Source organism: Hemitrygon akajei, chromosome 28 (genome assembly GCF_048418815.1).
Source record: "Hemitrygon akajei chromosome 28, sHemAka1.3, whole genome shotgun sequence".
Classification (NCBI taxonomy): domain Eukaryota; kingdom Metazoa; phylum Chordata; class Chondrichthyes; order Myliobatiformes; family Dasyatidae; genus Hemitrygon; species Hemitrygon akajei.
The window spans coordinates 42190385-42210567 of NC_133151.1; the positions used below are offsets into that span (position 1 = coordinate 42190385).

General features: G+C 49.7%; 1 protein-coding gene across 1 annotated transcript in view; it reads right to left on the reverse strand.

Annotated features, from left to right (window-relative positions):
* nxf1b (nuclear RNA export factor 1b) overlaps positions 1-20183 on the reverse strand; it is a 93614-nt gene that overhangs the window by 45361 nt on the left and 28070 nt on the right. Inside the window, exons 3-6 of the mRNA XM_073031561.1 lie at positions 16434-16584; positions 13818-13901; positions 5146-5250; positions 70-150 (exon numbers count right to left, since the gene is read on the reverse strand). Coding sequence (XP_072887662.1) covers positions 70-150; positions 5146-5250; positions 13818-13901; positions 16434-16584 — 421 coding nt within the window. The remainder of the gene's footprint in view (positions 1-69; positions 151-5145; positions 5251-13817; positions 13902-16433; positions 16585-20183) is intronic.

Sequence of the window (20183 nt, forward strand, 5' to 3'; positions counted from 1 at the left end):
TCACCTATAAATTCTAATCTCCAGCAAGCCCGTCCCAAGGGCTCCTCAGTCACCTATAAATTCTCTTACCTTTATGTGCTCTATTTCTTCTACCTTGAGCTGATTTGAAATGGAAGAGGGTGGGTTTGACTGGTCTACCAGGATCGCAACCTGTAAAAGAAGATAAACGCACCATTTTTACAATCTGAGACCAAGTTTCATTTGCATTTATATGGCATCGTTCACAACTATGGGATAAGACAGAGGAGCAGAATTAGGTTACTCTGCCCATTGAGTCCATCCCACAATTGTATCATGGCTGATATATTACCCTCTCAACCCCATTCTCCTGCCATCTCCCTGTAACCTTTGACACCATGATTAATCAAGAAACCATGAATCTTTGCCTTTGACACACCCAATAACTCAGCCTCCAGAGTAATCTGTGGCAAAGAATTCCACAGAGTCACCACCCTCTGGTCCTAGACTCCCCCCACAATAGGAAACATCCTCTCCACATCCACTCTATCTGTGTCCTCTGGTCCTAGACTCCCCCCACTATAGGAAACATCCTCTCTACATCCACTCTATCTGTGTCCTCTGGTCCTAGACTCCCCCACTATAGGAAACATCCTCTCCACATCCACTCTATCTGTGTCCTCTGGTCCTAGACTCCCCCCACTATAGGAAACATCCTCTCTACATCCACTCTATCTGTGTCCTCTGGTCCTAGACTCCCCCACTATAGGAAACATCCTCTCCACATCCACTCTATCTGTGTCCTCTGGTCCTAGACTCCCCCACTATAGGAAACATCCTCTCCACATCCACTCTATCTGTGCCCTCTGGTCCTAGACTCCCCACTATAGGAAACATCCTCTCCACATCCACTCTATCTGTGTCCTCTGTTCCAAGACTCCCCACTATAGGAAACATCCTCTCCACATCCACTCTATCTGTGTCCTCTGGTCCTAGACTCCCCCACTATAGGAAACATCCTCTCCACATCCACTCTATCTGTGCCCTCTGGTCCTAGACTCCCCACTATAGGAAACATCCTCTCCACATCCACTCTATCTGTGTCCTCTGGTCCTAGACTCCCCCACTATAGGAAACATCCTCTCCACATCCACTCTATCTGTGTCCTCTGGTCCTGGACTCCCCCACTATAGGAAACATCCCCTCCACATCCAGTCTATCTGTGTCCTCTGGTCCAAGACTCCCTCACTATAGGAAACATCCTCTCCACATCCACTCTGTGTCCTCTGGTCCGAGACTCCCCTACAGGAAACATACTCTCCACATCCACTCCATCTTCACTAAGGAAAAGGATATTGAATTGTGTAAGGTAAGGGAAACAAGTAGGGAAGTTATGGAAACTATGACGATTAAAGAGGAGGACGTACTGGCGCTTTTAAGGAATATAAAAGTGGATAAATCTCCAGGTCCTGACAGGATATTCCCTAGGACCTTGAGGGAAGTTAGCGTGGAAATAGCAGGGGGTCTAACAGAAATATTTCAGATGTCATTAGAAGCGGGGATGGTGCCAGAGGATTGGCGTATTGTTCATGTGGTTCCACTGTTTAAAAAGGGTTCTAAGAGTAAACCTAGCAATTATAGGCCTGTCAGTTTGACGTCAGTGGTGGGTAAATTAATGGGAAGTATTCTTAGAGATGGTATATATAATTATCTGGATAGACAAGGTCTGATTAGGAACAATCAACATCAATTTGTGCGTGGAAGGTCATGTTGACAAATATTGAATTTTTTGAAGAGGTTACGAGGAAAGTTGATATGGGTAAAGCAGTGGATGTTGTCTATATGGACTTCAGTAAGGCCTTTGACAAGGTTCCGCACGGAAGGTTAATTAGGAAGGTTCAATCGTTAGGTATTAATATTGAAGTAGTAAAATGGATTCAACAGTGGCTGGATGGGAGATGCCAGAGAGTAGTGGTGGATAACTGTTTGTCAGGTTGGAGGCTGGTGACTAGTGTGCCTCAGGGATCTGTACTGGGTCCAATGTTGTTTGTCATATACATTAATGATCTGGATGATGGGTTGGTAAATTGGATTAGTAAGTATGCAGATGATACTAAGGTAGGTGGCGTTGTGGATAATGAAGTAGGTTTTCAAAGCTTGCAGAGAGATTTAGGCCAGTTAGAAGAGTGGGCTGAGCGATGGCAGATGGAGTTTAATGCTGCTAAGTGTGAGGTGCTACATTTTGGTAAGAATAATCCAAATAGGACATACATGGTAAATGGTAGGGCATTGAGGAATGCAGTAGAACAGAGTGATCTAGGAATAATGGTGCATAGTTCCCTGAAGGTGGAATCTCATGTGGATAGAGTGGTGAAGAAAGCTTTTGGTATGTTGGCCTTTATAAATCAGAGCATTGAGTATAGGAGTTGGGATGTAATATTAAAATTGTACAAGGCATTGGTAAGACTGAATTTGAAGTATTGTGTACAGTTCTGGTCACCGAATTATAGGAAAGATGTCAACAAAATAGAGAGAGTACAGAGAAGATTTACTAGAATGTTACCTGGGTTTCAGCACCTATGTTACAGGGAAAGGTTGAACAAGTTAGGTCTATATTCTTTGGAGCGTAGAAGGTTGAGGGGGGACTAGATAGAGGTATTTAAAATTATGAGGGGGAATAGATAGAGTTGACGAGGATAGGCTTTTTCCATTGAGAGTAGGGGAGATTCAAACAAGAGGACGAGTTGAGAGTTAGGGGGCAAAAGTTTAAGGGTAACACGAGGGGGAATTTCTTTACTCAGAGAGTGGTAGCTGTGTGGAATGAGCTTCCAGTAGAAGTGGTAAAGGCAGGTTCGGTACTGTCATTTAAAGTAAAATTGGATAGGTATACGGACAGGAAAGGAATGGAGGGTTATAGGCTGAGTGCGGGTCAGTGGGACTAGGTGAGAGTAAGCGTTCGGCACGGACTAGAAGGGCCGAGATGGCCTATTTCTGTGCTGTAATTGTTATATGGTTATATTTCTGTGTCCTCTGGTCGAAGACTCCCCTACAGGAAACATCCTCTCTACATCCACTTTATCTGTGCCCTCTGGTCCTAGACTCCCCCACTATAGGGAACATCCTCTCCACATCCACTCTATCTGTGTCCTCTGGTCCTAGACTCCCCCACTATAGGAAACATCCTCTCCACATCCACTCTATCTGTGTCCTCTGGTCCTAGACTCTCCCCACTATAGGAAACATCCACTCCACATCCACTCTATCTGTGTCCTCTGGTCCTAGACTCCCCCCACTATAGGAAACATCCACTCCACATCCACTCTATCTGTGCCCTCTGGTCCTAGACTCCCCCCACTATAGGAAACATCCTCTCCACATCCACTCTATCTGTGTCCTCTGGTCCTAGACTCCCCCACTATAGGAAACATCCTCTCCACATCCACTCTATCTGTGCCCTCTGGTCCTAGACTCCCCCACTATAGGAAACATCCTCTCCACATCCACTCTATCTGTGTCCTCTGGTCCTAGACTCCCCCACTATAGGAAACATCCTCTCCACATCCACTCTATCTGTGTCCTCTGGTCCTAGACTCCCCCACTATAGGAAACATCCTCTCCACATCCACTCTATCTGTGTCCTCTGGTCCCAGACTCCCCCACTATAGGAAACATCCTCTCCACATCCACTCTATCTGTGTCCTCTGGTCCTAGACTCCCCCACTATAGGAAACATCCTCTCCACATCCACTCTATCTGTGCCCTCTGGTCCTAGACTCCCCCACTATAAGAAACATCCTCTCCACGTCCACTCTATCTGTGCCCTCTGGTCCTAGACTCCCCCACTATAAGAAACATCCTCTCCACATCCACTCTATCTGTGTCCTCTGGTCCTAGACTCCCCCACTATAGGAAACATCCTCTCCACATCCACTCTATCTGTGTCCTCTGGTCCTAGACTCCCCCACTATAGGAAACATCCTCTCCACATCCACTCTATCTGTGTCCTCTGGTCCTAGACTCCCCCACTATAGGAAACATCCTCTCCACATCCACTCTATCTGTGTCCTCTGGTCCTAGACTCCCCCAGTATAGGAAACATCCTCTCCACATCCACTCTATCTGTGTCCTCTGGTCCTAGACCCCCCCCCCCCCCATAGGAAACATCCTCTCCACATCCACTCTGTCTGTGCCCTCTGGTGCTAGACTCTCCCACTATAGGAAACATCCTCTCCACATCCACTCTATCTGTGCCCTCTGGTGCTAGACTCTCCCACTATAGGAAACATCCTCTCCACATTCAACAGATTTCAATGAGATCCCCCCTCATTCTGCTGAACTCCATTGGCTAATGGCCCAGAGTCACAAAAAATAAAAAATTAATTAACTAATCTTGACATCTCTGATCGTTGATAAACCTGATTCTCGTTGAAAGGCCAAGAGATGTGGAAAGGACGTTTTCCATGTGGGAGAGTCCAGGACCAGAGGACACAGACAGAGTGGATGTGGAAAGGACGTTTTCCATGTGGGAGAGTCCAGGACAAGATGACACAGCCTCAGGATAGAGAGGCTTCTTTTTAAAACAGAGATGCGGAGAATTTCTTTAGCCAGAGGGTGGTGAATTTATGGAGGCCAGGTTGTTGGGTGTATTTAAGGCACAGCTTGATAGGTTCTTGATTGGACATGGAATCAAAGGTTACGGGGAGAAGGATCAGCCATGATTAAATGCCAGAGCAGACTTGATGGGCCAAATGGCCTAATTCTGCTGTGATGTCTTATGGTCTCTATTATGGGCTGAGAGTGGGAAGAGGGCAGGGAGAGGGGAATCATGGTTGGGAAAAGGGGAAGGGAGAGGGGAGGGAGCGAGAAGCACCAGAGAGACATTCTGTAATGATTAATAAACCAGTTGTTTGGAATCAAATGATGTTGCCTGGTGTCTCAGGGCTGGGTGTGTCTGCACCCGCCCCTGACTCTCCTTCTCTGCCACCTGTCTCACACCCCTCCCATGGCGCTCCACCTTCACCAATCCCCACATCATTTGCTCCTGCCAGATTTACAAACTCGCTCTCCGCTCCATGTCGACAAATACAGTACTGTGCAAAAGTCTTTGGTACCCCAGCTCTCTGTCACACGGTGACAGAGATGTACTTTGAGATATTGTTGTTGTGAGAAACACATAAAGCCAGTTACCCGGTAAGAATCTTTGCCAGTAATCTTCCTGGATATTTGCCTCAAAGCACTTGCTGTTGCAAAATCTTCCACATAGAACAACGCCCGGTTACCATCATAATGGAACTGTCAAACACAAAAATTACCACTGAGAAATAATGCAATTCAATCCATCCCACACAGCGAGTCCTAAATGACAGAAGTACCTGGCCCAAAGTGGACTCCTTACAATTTCCACTCCGTTGCTTTGCCAAAGGCCATCGATCTACGTCCATCAGAGTTTGAGGCAGTGCATGCCAGCTATCAGTGTTATAATAATATAATTCCCCCTCTGCTATCAGATTTCTGAACAGCAGTAATTTTATTTAATTCATTAAATACAGGGGATGCCAGTTGATTGGGACACATCCGGACCAGTACATTTCGGCCCAATTAAGTGACTGCTCCAATTAGCCGAAGTTTCATGGAAACAGTTAAAAAGGTGTGTAAAAAGACAAACTGAGAAACAGATTATGTGTTTAAATGAAACAGAACACATTAGAACACTACTAACAGTACTACAGTACCATAAAGCTGTGTATTGGGTCCTAATAGTTATCATCCAGTGTATACTGCCCTGTTCTTTTGATTGACTCTAAATGAACAAGATTTGTGCAGATAATGGACTGCCTTCATACAATACTTTCAACAAATGCATCTTGCAAATTTTCACTTTCATTGTAATAGTCAAGGTGATTCTCTACACCTTAAATTCTTCAGAGTTCCTGCCTTGAGGTGGTGAAATAGTTTCATTTTCTGGCGTCTCTCAGCCCGAATGCCGGAAGTGAGCAAACAGTTCGGAATTGCCTTGCTGTTTATTTCTCGCCAACTACCAGCGACAAAAACCACTGCTTTTTGAACCCAAACACACGGCAGTGACTAAAACCTGCCTGCTGCTGCTGCTGCTAGATATAACCTGCTTGGTAACAGTCCCCTGCCCCAGTCAAGCAACACTGCATCCCAAGGAAACAAAGAGAATCCTGGCTACTTTATTGATTAGTTCTTGTTCTTTAAGAGTTGTCCCGATTAACTGGAATCCACTGTATATTTCCTATTGCAACTTAGAGTTTTTCATGTATTGCACTGTACTGCTGCCATTAAACAACACAAGCTCGTAATATTAAACCTGATTTTCATTAAGATAACAATGTTTTTGCCTTACTAAAGCAAGCCTACGTTAAAGCTGTTGAGAAGCCTTGATTCATGTGGGTTCACCCTCCTGATGAAGGGTTTCGGCCCAAAACGTCGTCACTACCTCCTCCCATAGATGCTGTCTGGCCTGCTGAGTTCTGCCAGCATTTTGTGTTTTTATTTATTTCCAGCATCTGCAGATTCACTCGTGTTGCCTTTGAATTTACTACTGCCAAACCTCTTCCAGTGGTGCCTACACTGAAGGAGTTCAGATCTTCTCTCCGACGGGAGTTCAGTGAGAGCCTCTCTCTCTGCTCCCAACCTACTATTTCTTCGGCCCTGAAACTTCTGGACCACACGCTAACCCAGACCCGGTATTATAGTCACATATCCTTCCTTGGTGCGTGTCTCCGCAACCAACTGACTCCAACGGGCTTCAGGATTCGTTTCCAAGCCTCCCGATTTGGACCTTCGGAGGATCACAGGTACTCACAGGTAATTGACTCTGCCTCCCGCCGGGCTGTGAGAGCGTCCATCTCTGCGATGAGGAGATACCTGGCCTCCCTTTCCTCGTACCTCCCGCACCTCCGGGACACCTTCTTCGCCGTGTGTCGTGGACCCACCCGCTATTTCATCCTTCGTCCGATTCATGCGTGCAATCGTCGTTTTTTTGACTTTGTTTCATCCGTCAAACACCGCAAAGTCGCCCATCTGCGGACCCCAGAGCCCGTCGGCTCCAACGCCAACACACATGAATCTCGGATCGCGACCCCTGCTGCCAATCATGGCACTGGACAGACTCCGAACCCTGACTCCAGTACCACCAACGCGGGTTCCTACAGCCATGGACACCCCCTCAGAGACTCCGGCCTTGACCTCCGAGCTGGACCTCCACGCCTGCCCCCCCCTCCCCCCACCACCACGCTGGATCCCAGCCTTGACCTCCGAGCTGGACCTCCACGCCTGCCATCTCCCCCTTCCCCCCACCACCACGCTGGATCCCAGCCTTGACCTCCGAGCTGGACCTCCACGCCTGCCATCTCTCCCTCCTTCCCCCCACCACCACGCTGGATCCCAGCCTTGACCTCTGAGCTGGACCTCCACGCCTGCCCTCTCCCCCCTCCCCCACCAGCACGCTGGATCCCAGCCTTGACCCCCGAGCTGGACCTCCACGCCTGCCCTCTCCCCCCTTCCCCCACCAGCACCACGCTGGATCCCAGCCTTGACCTCCGAGCTGGACCTCCACGCCTGCCATCTCCCCCCTTCCCCCACCACCACGCTGGATCCCAGCCTTGACCTCCGAGCTGGACCTCCACGCCTGCCCTCTCCCCCCTTCCCCCACCACCACGCTGGATCCCAGCCTTGACCCCCGAGCTGGACCTCCACGCCTGCCCTCTCCCCTACCCCCACCAGCACGCTGGATCCCAGCCTTGACCCCCGAGCTGGACCTCCACGCCTGTCCCCTCCCCCCTTCCCCCACCAGCACCACGCTGGATCCCAGCCTTGACCTCCGAGCTGGACCTCCACGCCTGCCCTCTCCCCCCTTCCCCCACCAGCACGCTGGATCCCAGCCTTGACCTCCGAGCTGGACCTCCACGCCTGCCCTCTCCCCCCTTCCCCCACCAGCACCACGCTGGATCCCAGCCTTGACCCCCGAGCTGGACCTCCACGCCTGCCCTCTCCCCCCTTCCCCCACCACCACGTTGGATCCCAGCCTTGACCTCCGAGCTGGACCTCCACGCCTGCCCTCTCCCCCCTTCCCCCACCACCACGTTGGATCCCAGCCTTGACCCCCGAGCTGGACCTCCACGCCTGCCCTCTCCCCCCTTCCCCCACCACCACGCTGGATCCCAGCCTTGACCTCCGAGCTGGACCTCCACGCCTGCCCTCTCCCCCCTTCCCCCACCACCACGTTGGATCCCAGCCTTGACCTCCGAGCTGGACCTCCACGCCTGCCCTCTCCCCCCTTCCCCCACCACCACGTTGGATCCCAGCCTTGACCCCCGAGCTGGACCTCCACGCCTGCCCTCTCCCCCCCTCACCCCACCAGCACACTGGATCCCAGCCTTGACCCCCGAGCTGGACCTCCACGCCTGCCCTCTCCCCCCTTCCCCCACCACCACGTTGGATCCCAGCCTTGACCCCCGAGCTGGACCTCCACGCCTGCCCCCTCCCCCCTCACCCCACCAGCACCCTGGATCCCAGCCTTGACCTCCGAGCTGGACCTCCACGCCTGCCCTCTCCCCCCTCCCCCCACCAGCACGCTGGATCCCAGCCTTGACCCCCCGAGCTGGACCTCCACGCCTGCCCCCTCCCCCCTTCCCCCACCAGCACGCTGGATCCCAGCCTTGACCCCCCGAGCTGGACCTCCACGCCTGCCCCCTCCCCCCTTCCCCCACCAGCACGCTGGATCCCAGCCTTGACCCCCCGAGCTGGACCTCCACGCCTGCCCTCTCCCCCCTCCCCCCACCACCACCCTGGATCCCAGCCTTGACCTCCGAGCTGGACCTCCACGCCTGCCCCCTCCCCCCTCCCCCCACCACCACCCTGGATCCCAGCCTTGACCCCCGAGCTGGACCTCCACGCCTGCCCTCTCCCCCCTCCCCCACCACCACGCTGCCATCTGATCTTTCCGAGCCTGAGGTTCAATCACCGGTTCCCGGACCCTCGGGGGCTTCAGCTTCCTCCTACCCCCACCCCTTTCCCGCTGACTCCACCAGCCTCCCACCCCCTCGGACCGGAGCTCTCAACCCTGCCGGGTCTTCACCATCCCCTCCGACCTTCCTCTCTCTGAGTCTGAGCGCTCTGTCCTCAGTAAGGGCCTCACCTTTGTCCCCCTTCGCCCTCACCTCAGTGAGTTCCGCGTGCGCCAGGACGTGGAGCTCTTCTTCTGCCGGCTCCGTCTTCGAGCCCACTTCTTCGGTAGGGACTCTCCCAGCCCCACCGATGACCCGTTCTCCCCGTCTCCAACCCTCCTCCTCCTCATGGACTCCCCGCCCTGGATCTGTTCATCTCTAATTGCCGTCGCGACATTAACCGTCTCGACTTCACCACCCCTTGCTCCAATTCCAACCTTACCCGCTCTGAACGCTCTGCTCTCCATTCCCTCCGCAACAATCCCAACCTTACCATCAAACCCGCTGATAAGGGGGGTGCTGTTGTCGTCTGGCGCACCGACCTGTACATAGGGGAGGCACAACGACAACTCGCTGACACCTCCTCTTATCTACCCCTGGACCATGACCCCACTAGGGAGCACCAGTCCATTGTCTCCCAAACCATTTCCGATCTCATCAGCTCGGGAGATCTCCCACTCCTGATGAAGGGTTTCGGCCTGAAACGTCGTCACTACCTCCTCCCATAGATGCTGTCTGGCCTGCTGAGTTCTGCCAGCATTTTGTGTTTCTACAGTTAGCTTTTATTGCTCCTGACTAGGTCCTTACCATTGTTATAGCCGGGGTAGGGGGTGTGTTAGTGCTGGTAATGGGGATAAGCTCTCAATGGCGTGCGTCTCGAACAGCCTCTGACAACCCAGTCCAGCTCCCGGCCTTCACGTCTGGCTCAGCTGCTAATCCCGGTGGAACCGTTTCCACTGATGGGGAGAGGGTTTCTGTCGCCTTAAATCCTGTCGCTTCGGACAGACGGGGCTCATCAGCTGTGGCTGGCAGCTCATCTAGGAGAAGGAAATCTCTGATCTCAAGCCTCAGATGCCTTGCGGCCGTACCCGCTCGTGGGGAAGGCTTCGGGAGTAAAGCCTGAGGGAAAATCTGGAGCTGCAGTCCCTCGTTGAGTCCAGTGCTGGTGCCAAGGTGTATCGGTCTCTGCCGTTCATCTGCTGTGTGGGGGGAGGGTGGGAGTCTGCTGCAGGGGCTCTCCGGGTTGTACTGCCCTGGGCCATGTATCCAGACACTAGGGTGCAACATCCATGCCAACTGTTCCTTGCATAAGCACGAAGGTTCAATATATCTCAAAGGTTATCCTAATTTCATATTGAGCAATTTAAATAGCTCATTTCCGGATGAATTAGTTGACAAGTCAATGGCTGATATTGGGGTTTATGGGGTGTCCAGGGAGAGGTAGTGCATCTGGTGAAGGGGCCTGTCATGTCACCTTCGGTCCCCACTAGACACTCAGCCCTCACAAGTAGCTGTTTGTCCACCCAGGTGAGGGTAGCCGGCGGCCTGAGAGAGGGACATGCCTGGTCAAGCATGCAAAGTCAGCTCCGGCGGACGAGCTCTACGGAGAGATCCGACGGCCAGGGAGGCGGCACTGCAACGCTCCGCGGACAGGACACGGCACAGAAGACGTCAGGGTCATCCACTAGCGACCAAGGAAGAGCCCAGTTTGTGACGCTTGTCTGTACCGCTGGATCTGGACTGAGCGAGGTGTCCCAATGTAATGGCTTTTGCGTTTTTAAAAACTCTCTGCCACAGGTTTCCCGTCATGTGAGTACAAAGATCTCCGTTTGTGAAAGAGATATTGAGCTGATCGCCGTGAGTATGAGGCCATATTACCTGCCTCGAGAATTCGCAAGCGTCATTGTGGTGAATGTGTATGTCCCGCCGCGTGCCGACGCAACGGTAGCGTGTGACATCATCAGCTCCGCTGTTGCTAGGCTTCAGACACAGCACCCTGAGGCACTGGTGATAATTACAGGGGACTTCAACCATGTGACTTTGGACAAGACACTACCTGCTTTCTCCCAGTACGTGGATTGCTACACCAGGGGTAATAGGACTATTGACCTACTGTATGCAAACGTAGAGGAGGCATATAGTGCATCCCCATTGCCTTCATTGGGGAAAGCTGATCACAACCTGGTTTTGTTACAGCCCAGATATAAATCAATTGTGATGAGGCATCCCACTACCACACGCTCTTTTAGAAAGTGGACTCCTGAAGCTGAACAGGCCCTGAGAGACTGCTTCGGTACTACTAACTGGGATGTACTGCAAGGGGGGCTCTGTGGGGGCGTTGAGGAGGTCACTGAATGCACAATGGACTATATTAACTTTTGTGTGGATGCAGTTGTCCCTGTTAGAACTGTTCGCTGCTATCCCAATAATAAGCCCTGGATCACTAGTCACATCAAAGGCCTCCTAAACCAGAAGAGGGCCTTTAAAGATGGTGATCGGTTGGAGCTTAAAAGAGTTCAGAAGGAACTCAGAGTACAGATAAGGGGGGCAAAGGAGCAGTATAGGAGGAAGCTAGAACAAAAGCTGCAGAAAAAAAGCATGAAGGAGGTGTGGGATGGGATGAAGATCATCACCGGATGCGGTGCAAAGCGGGGGGCGAACATAAGTGGAGATGTGGAGAAAGCGAACCAGCTGAACAACTTCTTCAACAGGTTCAACAGCTCAATCTCATCCTCACCGCAGAAATCCACACCAGGCTTACTTCCCTCACAGGAAAATAGCCACTCACAGGAGACCTTGCCCACGCCCAGGATTACGGCTGCACAGGTGGAAGGTCAACTGAGGAAGATCTGTACCAGCAAGGCGGCTGGACCGGATGGAGTTTCCCCACGATTACTGAGGGCCTGTGCGACTGAGCTGGGAGAACCACTACAGCGCATCTTCAACATGAGCCTGGAGCAGAGAAGAGTACCCAGACAGTGGAAAACATCCTGTATTGTCCCGGTACCGAAGAAACCACAACCAAAGGAGTTGAATGACTTCAGACCTGTTGCCTTGACGTCGCACGTGATGAAGACCATGGAGCGGCTGATAATACAGAATCTGAGGCCACAAACCAGGCACGCCCAGGATCCTCTTCAGTTTGTGTATAAGGAGAAGGTGGGAGTGGAGGATGCTATCACGTATTTGCTGCACAAATCACTCTCTCACCTAGATGGGGTCAGTTGTGCTGTGAGGATTACATTCCTTGACTTCTCTAGTGCCTTTAACACCATCCAGCCCAAGATCTTAAGGCACAAACTAACGGAGATGGGAGTAGACTCTCACATGGTGGATTGGATAGTGGACTACTTGACAGATAGACCTCAGTATGTGCGGTTGGGAGACTGTAGATCTGACACGGTGGTCAGCAGCACAGGAGCGCCGCAGGGAACCGTACTCTCTCCGGTCCTGTTCACCCTGTACACATCAGACTTCCAATATAACTCGGAGTCCTGCCATGTGCAGAAGTTCGCTGATGACACGGCCATAGTGGGGTGTGTCAGGAATGGACAGGAGGAGGAGTATAGGAAACTGATACAGGACTTTGTGATATGGTGCAACTCAAACTACCTGCGTCTCAATATCACCAAGACCAAGGAGATGGTGGTGGACTTTAGGAGATCTAGGCCTCATATGGAGCCAGTGATCATTAATGGAGAATGTGTGGAGCAGGTTAAGACCTACAAGTATCTGGGAGTACAGTTAGACGAGAAGCTAGACTGGACTGCCAACACAGATGCCTTGTGCAGGAAGGCACAGAGTCGACTGTACTTCCTTAGAAGGTTGGCGTCATTCAATGTCTGTAGTGAGATGCTGAAGATGTTCTATAGGTCAGTTGTGGAGAGCGCCCTCTTCTTTGTGGTGGCGTGTTGGGGAGGAAGCATTAAGAAGAGGGACGCCTCACGTCTTAATAAGCTGGTAAGGAAGGCGGGCTCTGTCGTGGGCAAAGTACTGGAGAGTTTAACATCGGTAGCTGAGCGAAGGGCGCTGAGTAGGCTACGGTCAATTATGGATAACTCTGAACATCCTCTACATAGCACCATCCAGAGACAGAGAAGCAGTTTCAGCGACAGGTTACTATCGATGCAATGCTCCTCAGACAGGATGAAGAGGTCAATACTCCCCAATGCCATTAGGCTTTACAATTCTACCGCCAGGACTTAAGAACTTTTTAAAAGCTATTATTAATGCTTTTTGAGATAGTGATTTAGATGCATATCATATTTTTTACTGAGTTAAGTATTGTATGTAAATAGTTTTTGCTACAACAAGTGTATGGGACATTGGAAAAAAGTTGAATTTCCCCATGGGGATGAATAAAGTATCTATCTATCTATCTATCACTGGACAACGGGTGACGTGACATCATCTGCATTGCACTTTCTGACCCGTTTCAAATCACTCAGTTATTTACTCAGACACTATACAGTGCGGAATATGCATCTTGAGCCGTGCTGCCAGCAATCCTCTGATTTAACCCGAGCCTCACCATAGGACGATTTACAATGACCAATCGGACTGCGGGAGGAAACCCATGTGGTCATGGGGAGAGCGTACAGCGGTGGGAATTGAACCCGGGTCACCTATACCATAAAGCGTCGTGCTAACCACTACACTACCTTGCTGTCCTACTGCGATACCATTTCCAATGATGGCTGAAATATCCATGTACAGAATCACATTCTGCCGGAGTTCCCAGCCAGCGGCACCAGGAATCACTAATGTTTAAAAGCAGAAGTTTTAATGTTTCATTCCTACCACAGTGTTCAGTTACACTGAATCAATAGCAGTTAAAAAATCTAACGCCAATCCAGCATTTCCTGAACAAGTTGCCATCATCCCTACCTGGACAGGCGTAAATGGAACGGAGCACCTGGCCTGCAAAGTCGACAGAAGCCAAGACTTGTCGTATGTCTTTCCATGGGGGATCTGAGGAGAGAAAGATGAGTTTTATTTATTTGTACATCAAAACATAGTGAAATGTGTCGTATCAAAACTCTTTCCATAAGGAATCTGGAGCAGAAAGAAAGACCAGCTTTATTTGTACATTGAAGCATACAAACAAGTTCTTCATAATGTGCTGAGGGCAGCCCACAAGTACTTCTGGCGCCAACATAACACACCCAGAACTCACTGTCCTATCCGATGCGTCTTTGGACTGTGGGAGGAAACCAGAGCACCCGGAGGAAACCCACACGGTCATGGGGAGAACGTACAAACTCCTTACGAAGAGCCGTGGGAATCAACCCTAATCGCTGGCATTAAAAATCTACCCTACCACACCCCCTACATGGCCAAATGAAGGCAAATGGGACTAACCTAAACTCAGTGGAAAAAGCCTGCTTGGATTAACCCTGTCTATACTTTTTTCAAGCTTCTTCGTGCTTGGAATTCAACCTTTCTTTCAAACTCTGTTCCCCCAGTCCTGGCAACATCCTTGTAGATTTTTCTCTGTAGAATATCAATCTTTCCTGAAGGTACCAAAACTGCACACGATACCCAAAACTCCAAATCAGGCCTCACCAGCATCTTCAACGCAACATCCCATCTCATGCGACCATCCACCACCTGCTCCCATGGCTTCACGTGATCCTGATCGGGGGCTAAGCATTGACTTACGAAGGCCAATGTGCCAAAATCTACCTGTGAATCCTCTTTCAGTGAATTATGGATCTACACCCTTACTGACAAAAAACTTCACTCATCCCCTGCCCCTCCAGAGAAACAATCCAAGTTCTCAAACCTCTCCTCATAACTCATATCCTTTAATGCAGGCTATACCCCAATAAACCTGCTTTGCACCCCCTCCAAAGCCTGCACATCCTTCATGTCATGAGGAGACCACAGAGTACTTGTAATGGAACGTATGGCATCCTTTTAAGGGCAGCTTGTAAGTTTCAAACTGCCCCTCTGAGGGGTTGAGACATCTTCTTTAGACTTCACCAGGAAATCTGCTGGGGTTTGACTCTGGTCTCTTCTACATTGGTAACAAGTGTCGTAAATTGAGAGACCGCTTCGCCGAGCACCTCCGCTCCATCTGCGGAACTCCCTGGTGGCCAATTCCCATTCCGCCATGTCAGTCTATGGCTGCCTCTTGTGCCAAAGCAAGGCCACCTCAGGGTGGAGGACAGCACCTCATATTCCGTCTGGGCAGCCTCCAACCTGATGGCATGAACATCGATTTCTCTTTCCAATAAAAAAATGTTCCCTATTGCTCTGCACTTCTCCTATTCTGCACTCTGGCCTCTTACCTCTTCTCACCTGCCTACCACCTCTCCCTGGTGCCCCTCCTCCTTCCCTCCTCTCCAGCCCTTCGCCTTTCCCACCCACCTGGCTTCACCAATCTCCTTCCCCTCCCTCCTCTACCTTTTTATTCCAGCATCTTCTCTCTTCCTTTTCAGATCAGAAGGGTCTCGGCCTAAAACATCGACTGTTTATTCATTTCCATAGATGCTGCCTGACCCGCTGAGTTCCTCCAGCATTTTGTGTGTGTTGCTTTGGATTTCCAGCATCTGCAGAATCTCACACACTTAGGATCTCTAGACCATTATTTCCGGATTAGTTGACCAATGAATTAACGATAATGGGCACCACGTGTGCAAAAAGGAAAAGTAAATATTTGCACAGATTGAACTGGGGTGCACAAGGGCATCAGACTGCAACCCCTGGTGCACACTCCTACATCTCCATCTCCTTCATGAAGGGGCTGAGACGAAACGGAGAAGTTATTGCCCAGGAGTACAAGTCCTTTCAGGATTGCTTGCTGATGGACCAGCTGAACTGCTTTTTTGGTATGGTTACTATTGGCAACGGGGCGGGGATATGTCTCCTTCCTACGTGCTCCTTCCCCTGCAAGCATGGAAGTCACCCTTGGGCAGGGTATAGCTCCTGCTTAGCCCCCGATCAGGGTGAGGTGAAGCCGTGGCAGCAGGTGGTGGACGGTCGTATGAGCAGCCGGTGCAGATCACAAGTCCTGGTTATGTGACCACTGACGCCAGGCAGACAATCTCTGAAGAGTATGGATAATGGCTGGGGTCACCCGTCTTGTAAAGACACGGCCCGGAAGGCGGCAATGGCAAACCACTTCTGTAGAAGAATTTGTTAAGGACAATCATGGTCATGGAAAGACCATGATCGACCACGTTATATGACACGGCACATAATGAAGCTTGAAAAAATGGAGGGAAGACATTCATATTTACTGAATTAGGAGTTGGAAAAGTCAGGCATTATTTGATTCATTTTACAGTGAAGAACAGATGCATGTGTGTGAAAGGTCTCCAAGGAATTCTTTCATGGACACATTAATCATTTCCATGTCTTAAGGAGGCCAGCAAAATAAAGCTATGTTTGAATTTGAGCATTTGCAGATACGTATAACATAACAGCACAGTACAGGCCCTTCGGCCCATAAAGATGTTTTAAATATAGAACAGAACAGCTCCCAATGTAGACACTTACAGTGATTTTAAACCAGCCCCTGCGATTACTGGCACTGTTACTTGCATTCCTCTCCGAACTTGGCTTCACAGTGACCTGGATACTGGAGGGTCCCCCATCACGGTCGTGCCAACTGTCCGGCCGTCGCGAAGGCCTGGGGCCATACGGTGTACTGAAGGTCGAAACAAAGAGGTTACAAAACGGTACAGATCACAGAATTAACTTCTTGCAAATTACGCAATTACAGGGCTTCAGCAGATTGGAATATCAAGCAGAGTACATGACTCCATCCTGATAGCACGGCAGGATACACTGACGGAAAACACCAGAGCTGAGGCTCACTAATAGTCAGGGTCAATCACAACCTGGATCACCCACAAGCTTACACTCACTGGCCATTCCATTAGGCACAGCCTGTACATCTCATTAATGCAAATATCTTATCCTCCGATGCATAAGAGCACGCAGACACGGTCAGGAGGTTCAGTTGTTGTTCAGACCGAACATCAGAACGGGGAAGAAATGTGATCTGAGTGACTTTGACGGTGGAATGATTGTGGTGCCAGATGGGGTGGTTTGAGTATCTCAGAAACTGCTGATCTCCTGGGATTTTCACACACAACAGTCTCTAGAGTTTACAGAGCATGGTGCGAAACCAGAAAAAAAATCCAGTGAGCGGCAGCTCTGTGAGAGAAAACACTGTGTGTGTGTATGTCTGTGTTTGCACAACTTGCTCTTTCTTTTTTTACACATTGGATGTGTGCTCGTCTTTGTGGTGTGGGGTTTTTTTTCCGGGGACTCTGTTGTGGCTGTCTGCAAGAAAATAAACCTCAAGGTTGTACATGGTACTTTGAACTCCCTTCCTGCAAAGGGTTCACACTGTGCACTACTGTTCTGTGTCCTATCTTCATTCTAAGAGTGACCAAGCAAGTGTGTAGCAACAGATGCCAACATTTCTGTGTCCGTTAGTCGACCATCCCTTTGAGAATATTACCCTCAAAGACTCAATGGACAAGATCACAGAGTTCCACCGGGACTATGCCCACCAATATCTCCAGCACTTACTGGCTAAAGAATAAGAGCTCTCACAACTTAAATACCAGTGCTGGGTGCTTTCTCTACCACCCCAGTGGGCTTGGAGGGTCCAGTACCTGTTTCTGACCCTTAGGCACAAGTTGCTGCATTCAAAATGTGGTCTCTTTACCAAAGCACACGACAGAAAATCTGACAGGAAAATTGCTTAACCATTGTGCTGCTGAGAACAACTGCGTTTCTTTCTCTGTGTGCATTCCCGAGTCAGAATGTAGAAAAAAGCGGCATGATATTGGTCAATAGTAACAAATTCTAACTACAACACTACTTGGATTTGTTAGAGATAATGAAAATTCCTGAATTCAAACAGTTTTAAGCAACTCATTTCACAAACACAAAACATGTCAGAACTGTTTAGATATAAAAGTACTAATTAAACAAAGCCTTTCTTCAATTTAGAACCTCTTGATCCTTGCTGTAAAACCTCACATTCTACAGGTACAGTGCAAGTCACATATTCAATACTGTGGCGACCCACTTTCTGCGCAGGCGAACTGGCTCACAAATAGCCAGCGCGCGGGGGGAGACTTTGGTAATGCACCTCTGACGTCATTTCCGCCCGTAGAGGGCGGGCGCTAGGGATTAAATGCCAGCGCCGCGAAGTTTGAATAAACTAGTCTCGAAACGACTTACCGACTGCGTGTCGTTATTTCAGCGCTGTGTGTAGCACATCGCTGCAATACCACAAGTTAGGGAACTGCTTTAAAATCATCTTCTGCTCTAACCTGTGTATTCTTAAATTTGAACCCAGAAAGAAATCATGAAAAGAATAGGTCAGAGGAAAATGGCCAGACTGGCTCGCGCTGACAGGAAGGTGACAGTCACTCAGATAACCACACGTTACAACGGTGGTGTGCAGAAGAGCATCTCTGAACGCACAGCATGTCAGGACGACAGCCGTTTCCACTCTACCTAATAAAGCAGCCACTACGTGCAGACACACAAGTCCTTGGAGTTTTGTTTTTAAAGTTCAAAGTACTTTTTCTGTAAGGAGACGAATCTCAAGGTTGTATATGGTGATAATAAATTTACTTTGAACAGGTTTTAAGTCATTTGCATGGCAGGTGGATAACAATTCAGGGTTACGTGGTTTGCTGCAATTGTCAAAATGCAAATGCCAACTACAGAGTTTTACCCACAAATGTCACACATTTACAAAAAAGTTAATCTAAAGGAGACGAGGAGAAACCAACCAAAAGAATGGCTGATGTTATGAGATACGGGATAACTTCTCAGAGCCAGTGTAGGTGGGAGACGAGATGAGAGAGGAAGCTTTAGAGCTTGGTAGCCAGACAACTGGTTGGAAAGGAGGCCACAGTTGAAGATATTCTTATGGATCAAGTTATGAGGTGATAAGACCAGAGAAGGGACTTGGGTGAGGTTGTGAGGGGATCGAGACACAAGGTGAGAATGTTAAGTTGGAGCTGATGAAGGCATCGATGGGGACTAAAGTGGTTGAGCAGGACGAGAAGTATGAAGTCGATTTATTCTCAAAGTACACATATGTCACCATATACAACCGTAAGATTTGCTTCCATATGGGCATTCAGTGAAAGGCTGCCCCCAGCAGGACAGACAAGCAGTGTGCAAAGGCAACAAACTGTAAATACAGAAAGGGAAGGAAAGAAATGGACGCTAGAAATCCAGAGCGACACACACACAATGCTGGAGGAACTCAGCCGGTCGGGCAGCATCCATGGAAATGAATGAACAGTCGACGTTTCAGACTGAGACCCTTCATCGGGACTGAGAAGGCAGGGGGAGGACATCAGAATAAAAGGTGGGGAGTGGGAGGAGGGGGTAAGCAGGAGATGGGTGAAGGGCTGGAGAGGAAGGAATCTGATACGAGGAGAGTGGACCCTGGGAGAAAGGGAGGGAGGAGGGGACACAAGGGGAGAAATTGCTTAACGAGTTTGTGCGTGAATCACAAAAGGTTGGTTTGCAGGTGCAGCAGGCTGTCAAGAAGACAAAGGGAATGTTGGCCTTCATTGCTAGAGGGATTGAATTTAAGAGCAGGGAGGTTATGCTGCAACTGTACAGGGTACTGGTGAGGCTGCCCCTGGGGTACTGTGTTTGGTTCTGGTCCCCGTCTTTGTCGAAGGATATACTGGCTTTGGAGGCAGTACAGAGGAAGTTCACCAGGTTGATTCCAGAGACGAGGGTATTGACCATGAGGAGAGATTGAGTTGCCTGGTCTGTACTCTCGGGAATTCAGAAGGATGAGAAACATGTAAAATCATGAAAGGGATAGATAAGATAGAGGCAGAAAAATTGTTTCCACTGGTAGGTGAGACTAGAACTAGGGTACGTACCCTCAAGATTCGGGGGAGTAAATTTAGGATGGAGATGAGGAGGAACTGCTTTTCCCAGAGAGTGGTGAACCTGTGGAATTCTCTGCCTAATGAAGCCGTGGAGGCCGGCTCAGTAAATCTACTTAAGACAAGGTTGTATAGATCTTTGCACAGTAGGGGAATTAAGGGGGATGGGGAAAAGGCAGGTGGGTGGAGATGAGTCCATAGTCAGATCAGCCATGATCTTATTGAATGTAGAGCAGGCTTGAGGGGTCAGATGACGACTCCTGCTGCTACTTCAAATTACTTATTATTTACAAGTACATGAATCCTTGAAAGTAAATGCATAGGATGTGCGAACATTTCAATGATGGGTGAGTGAAGAGAA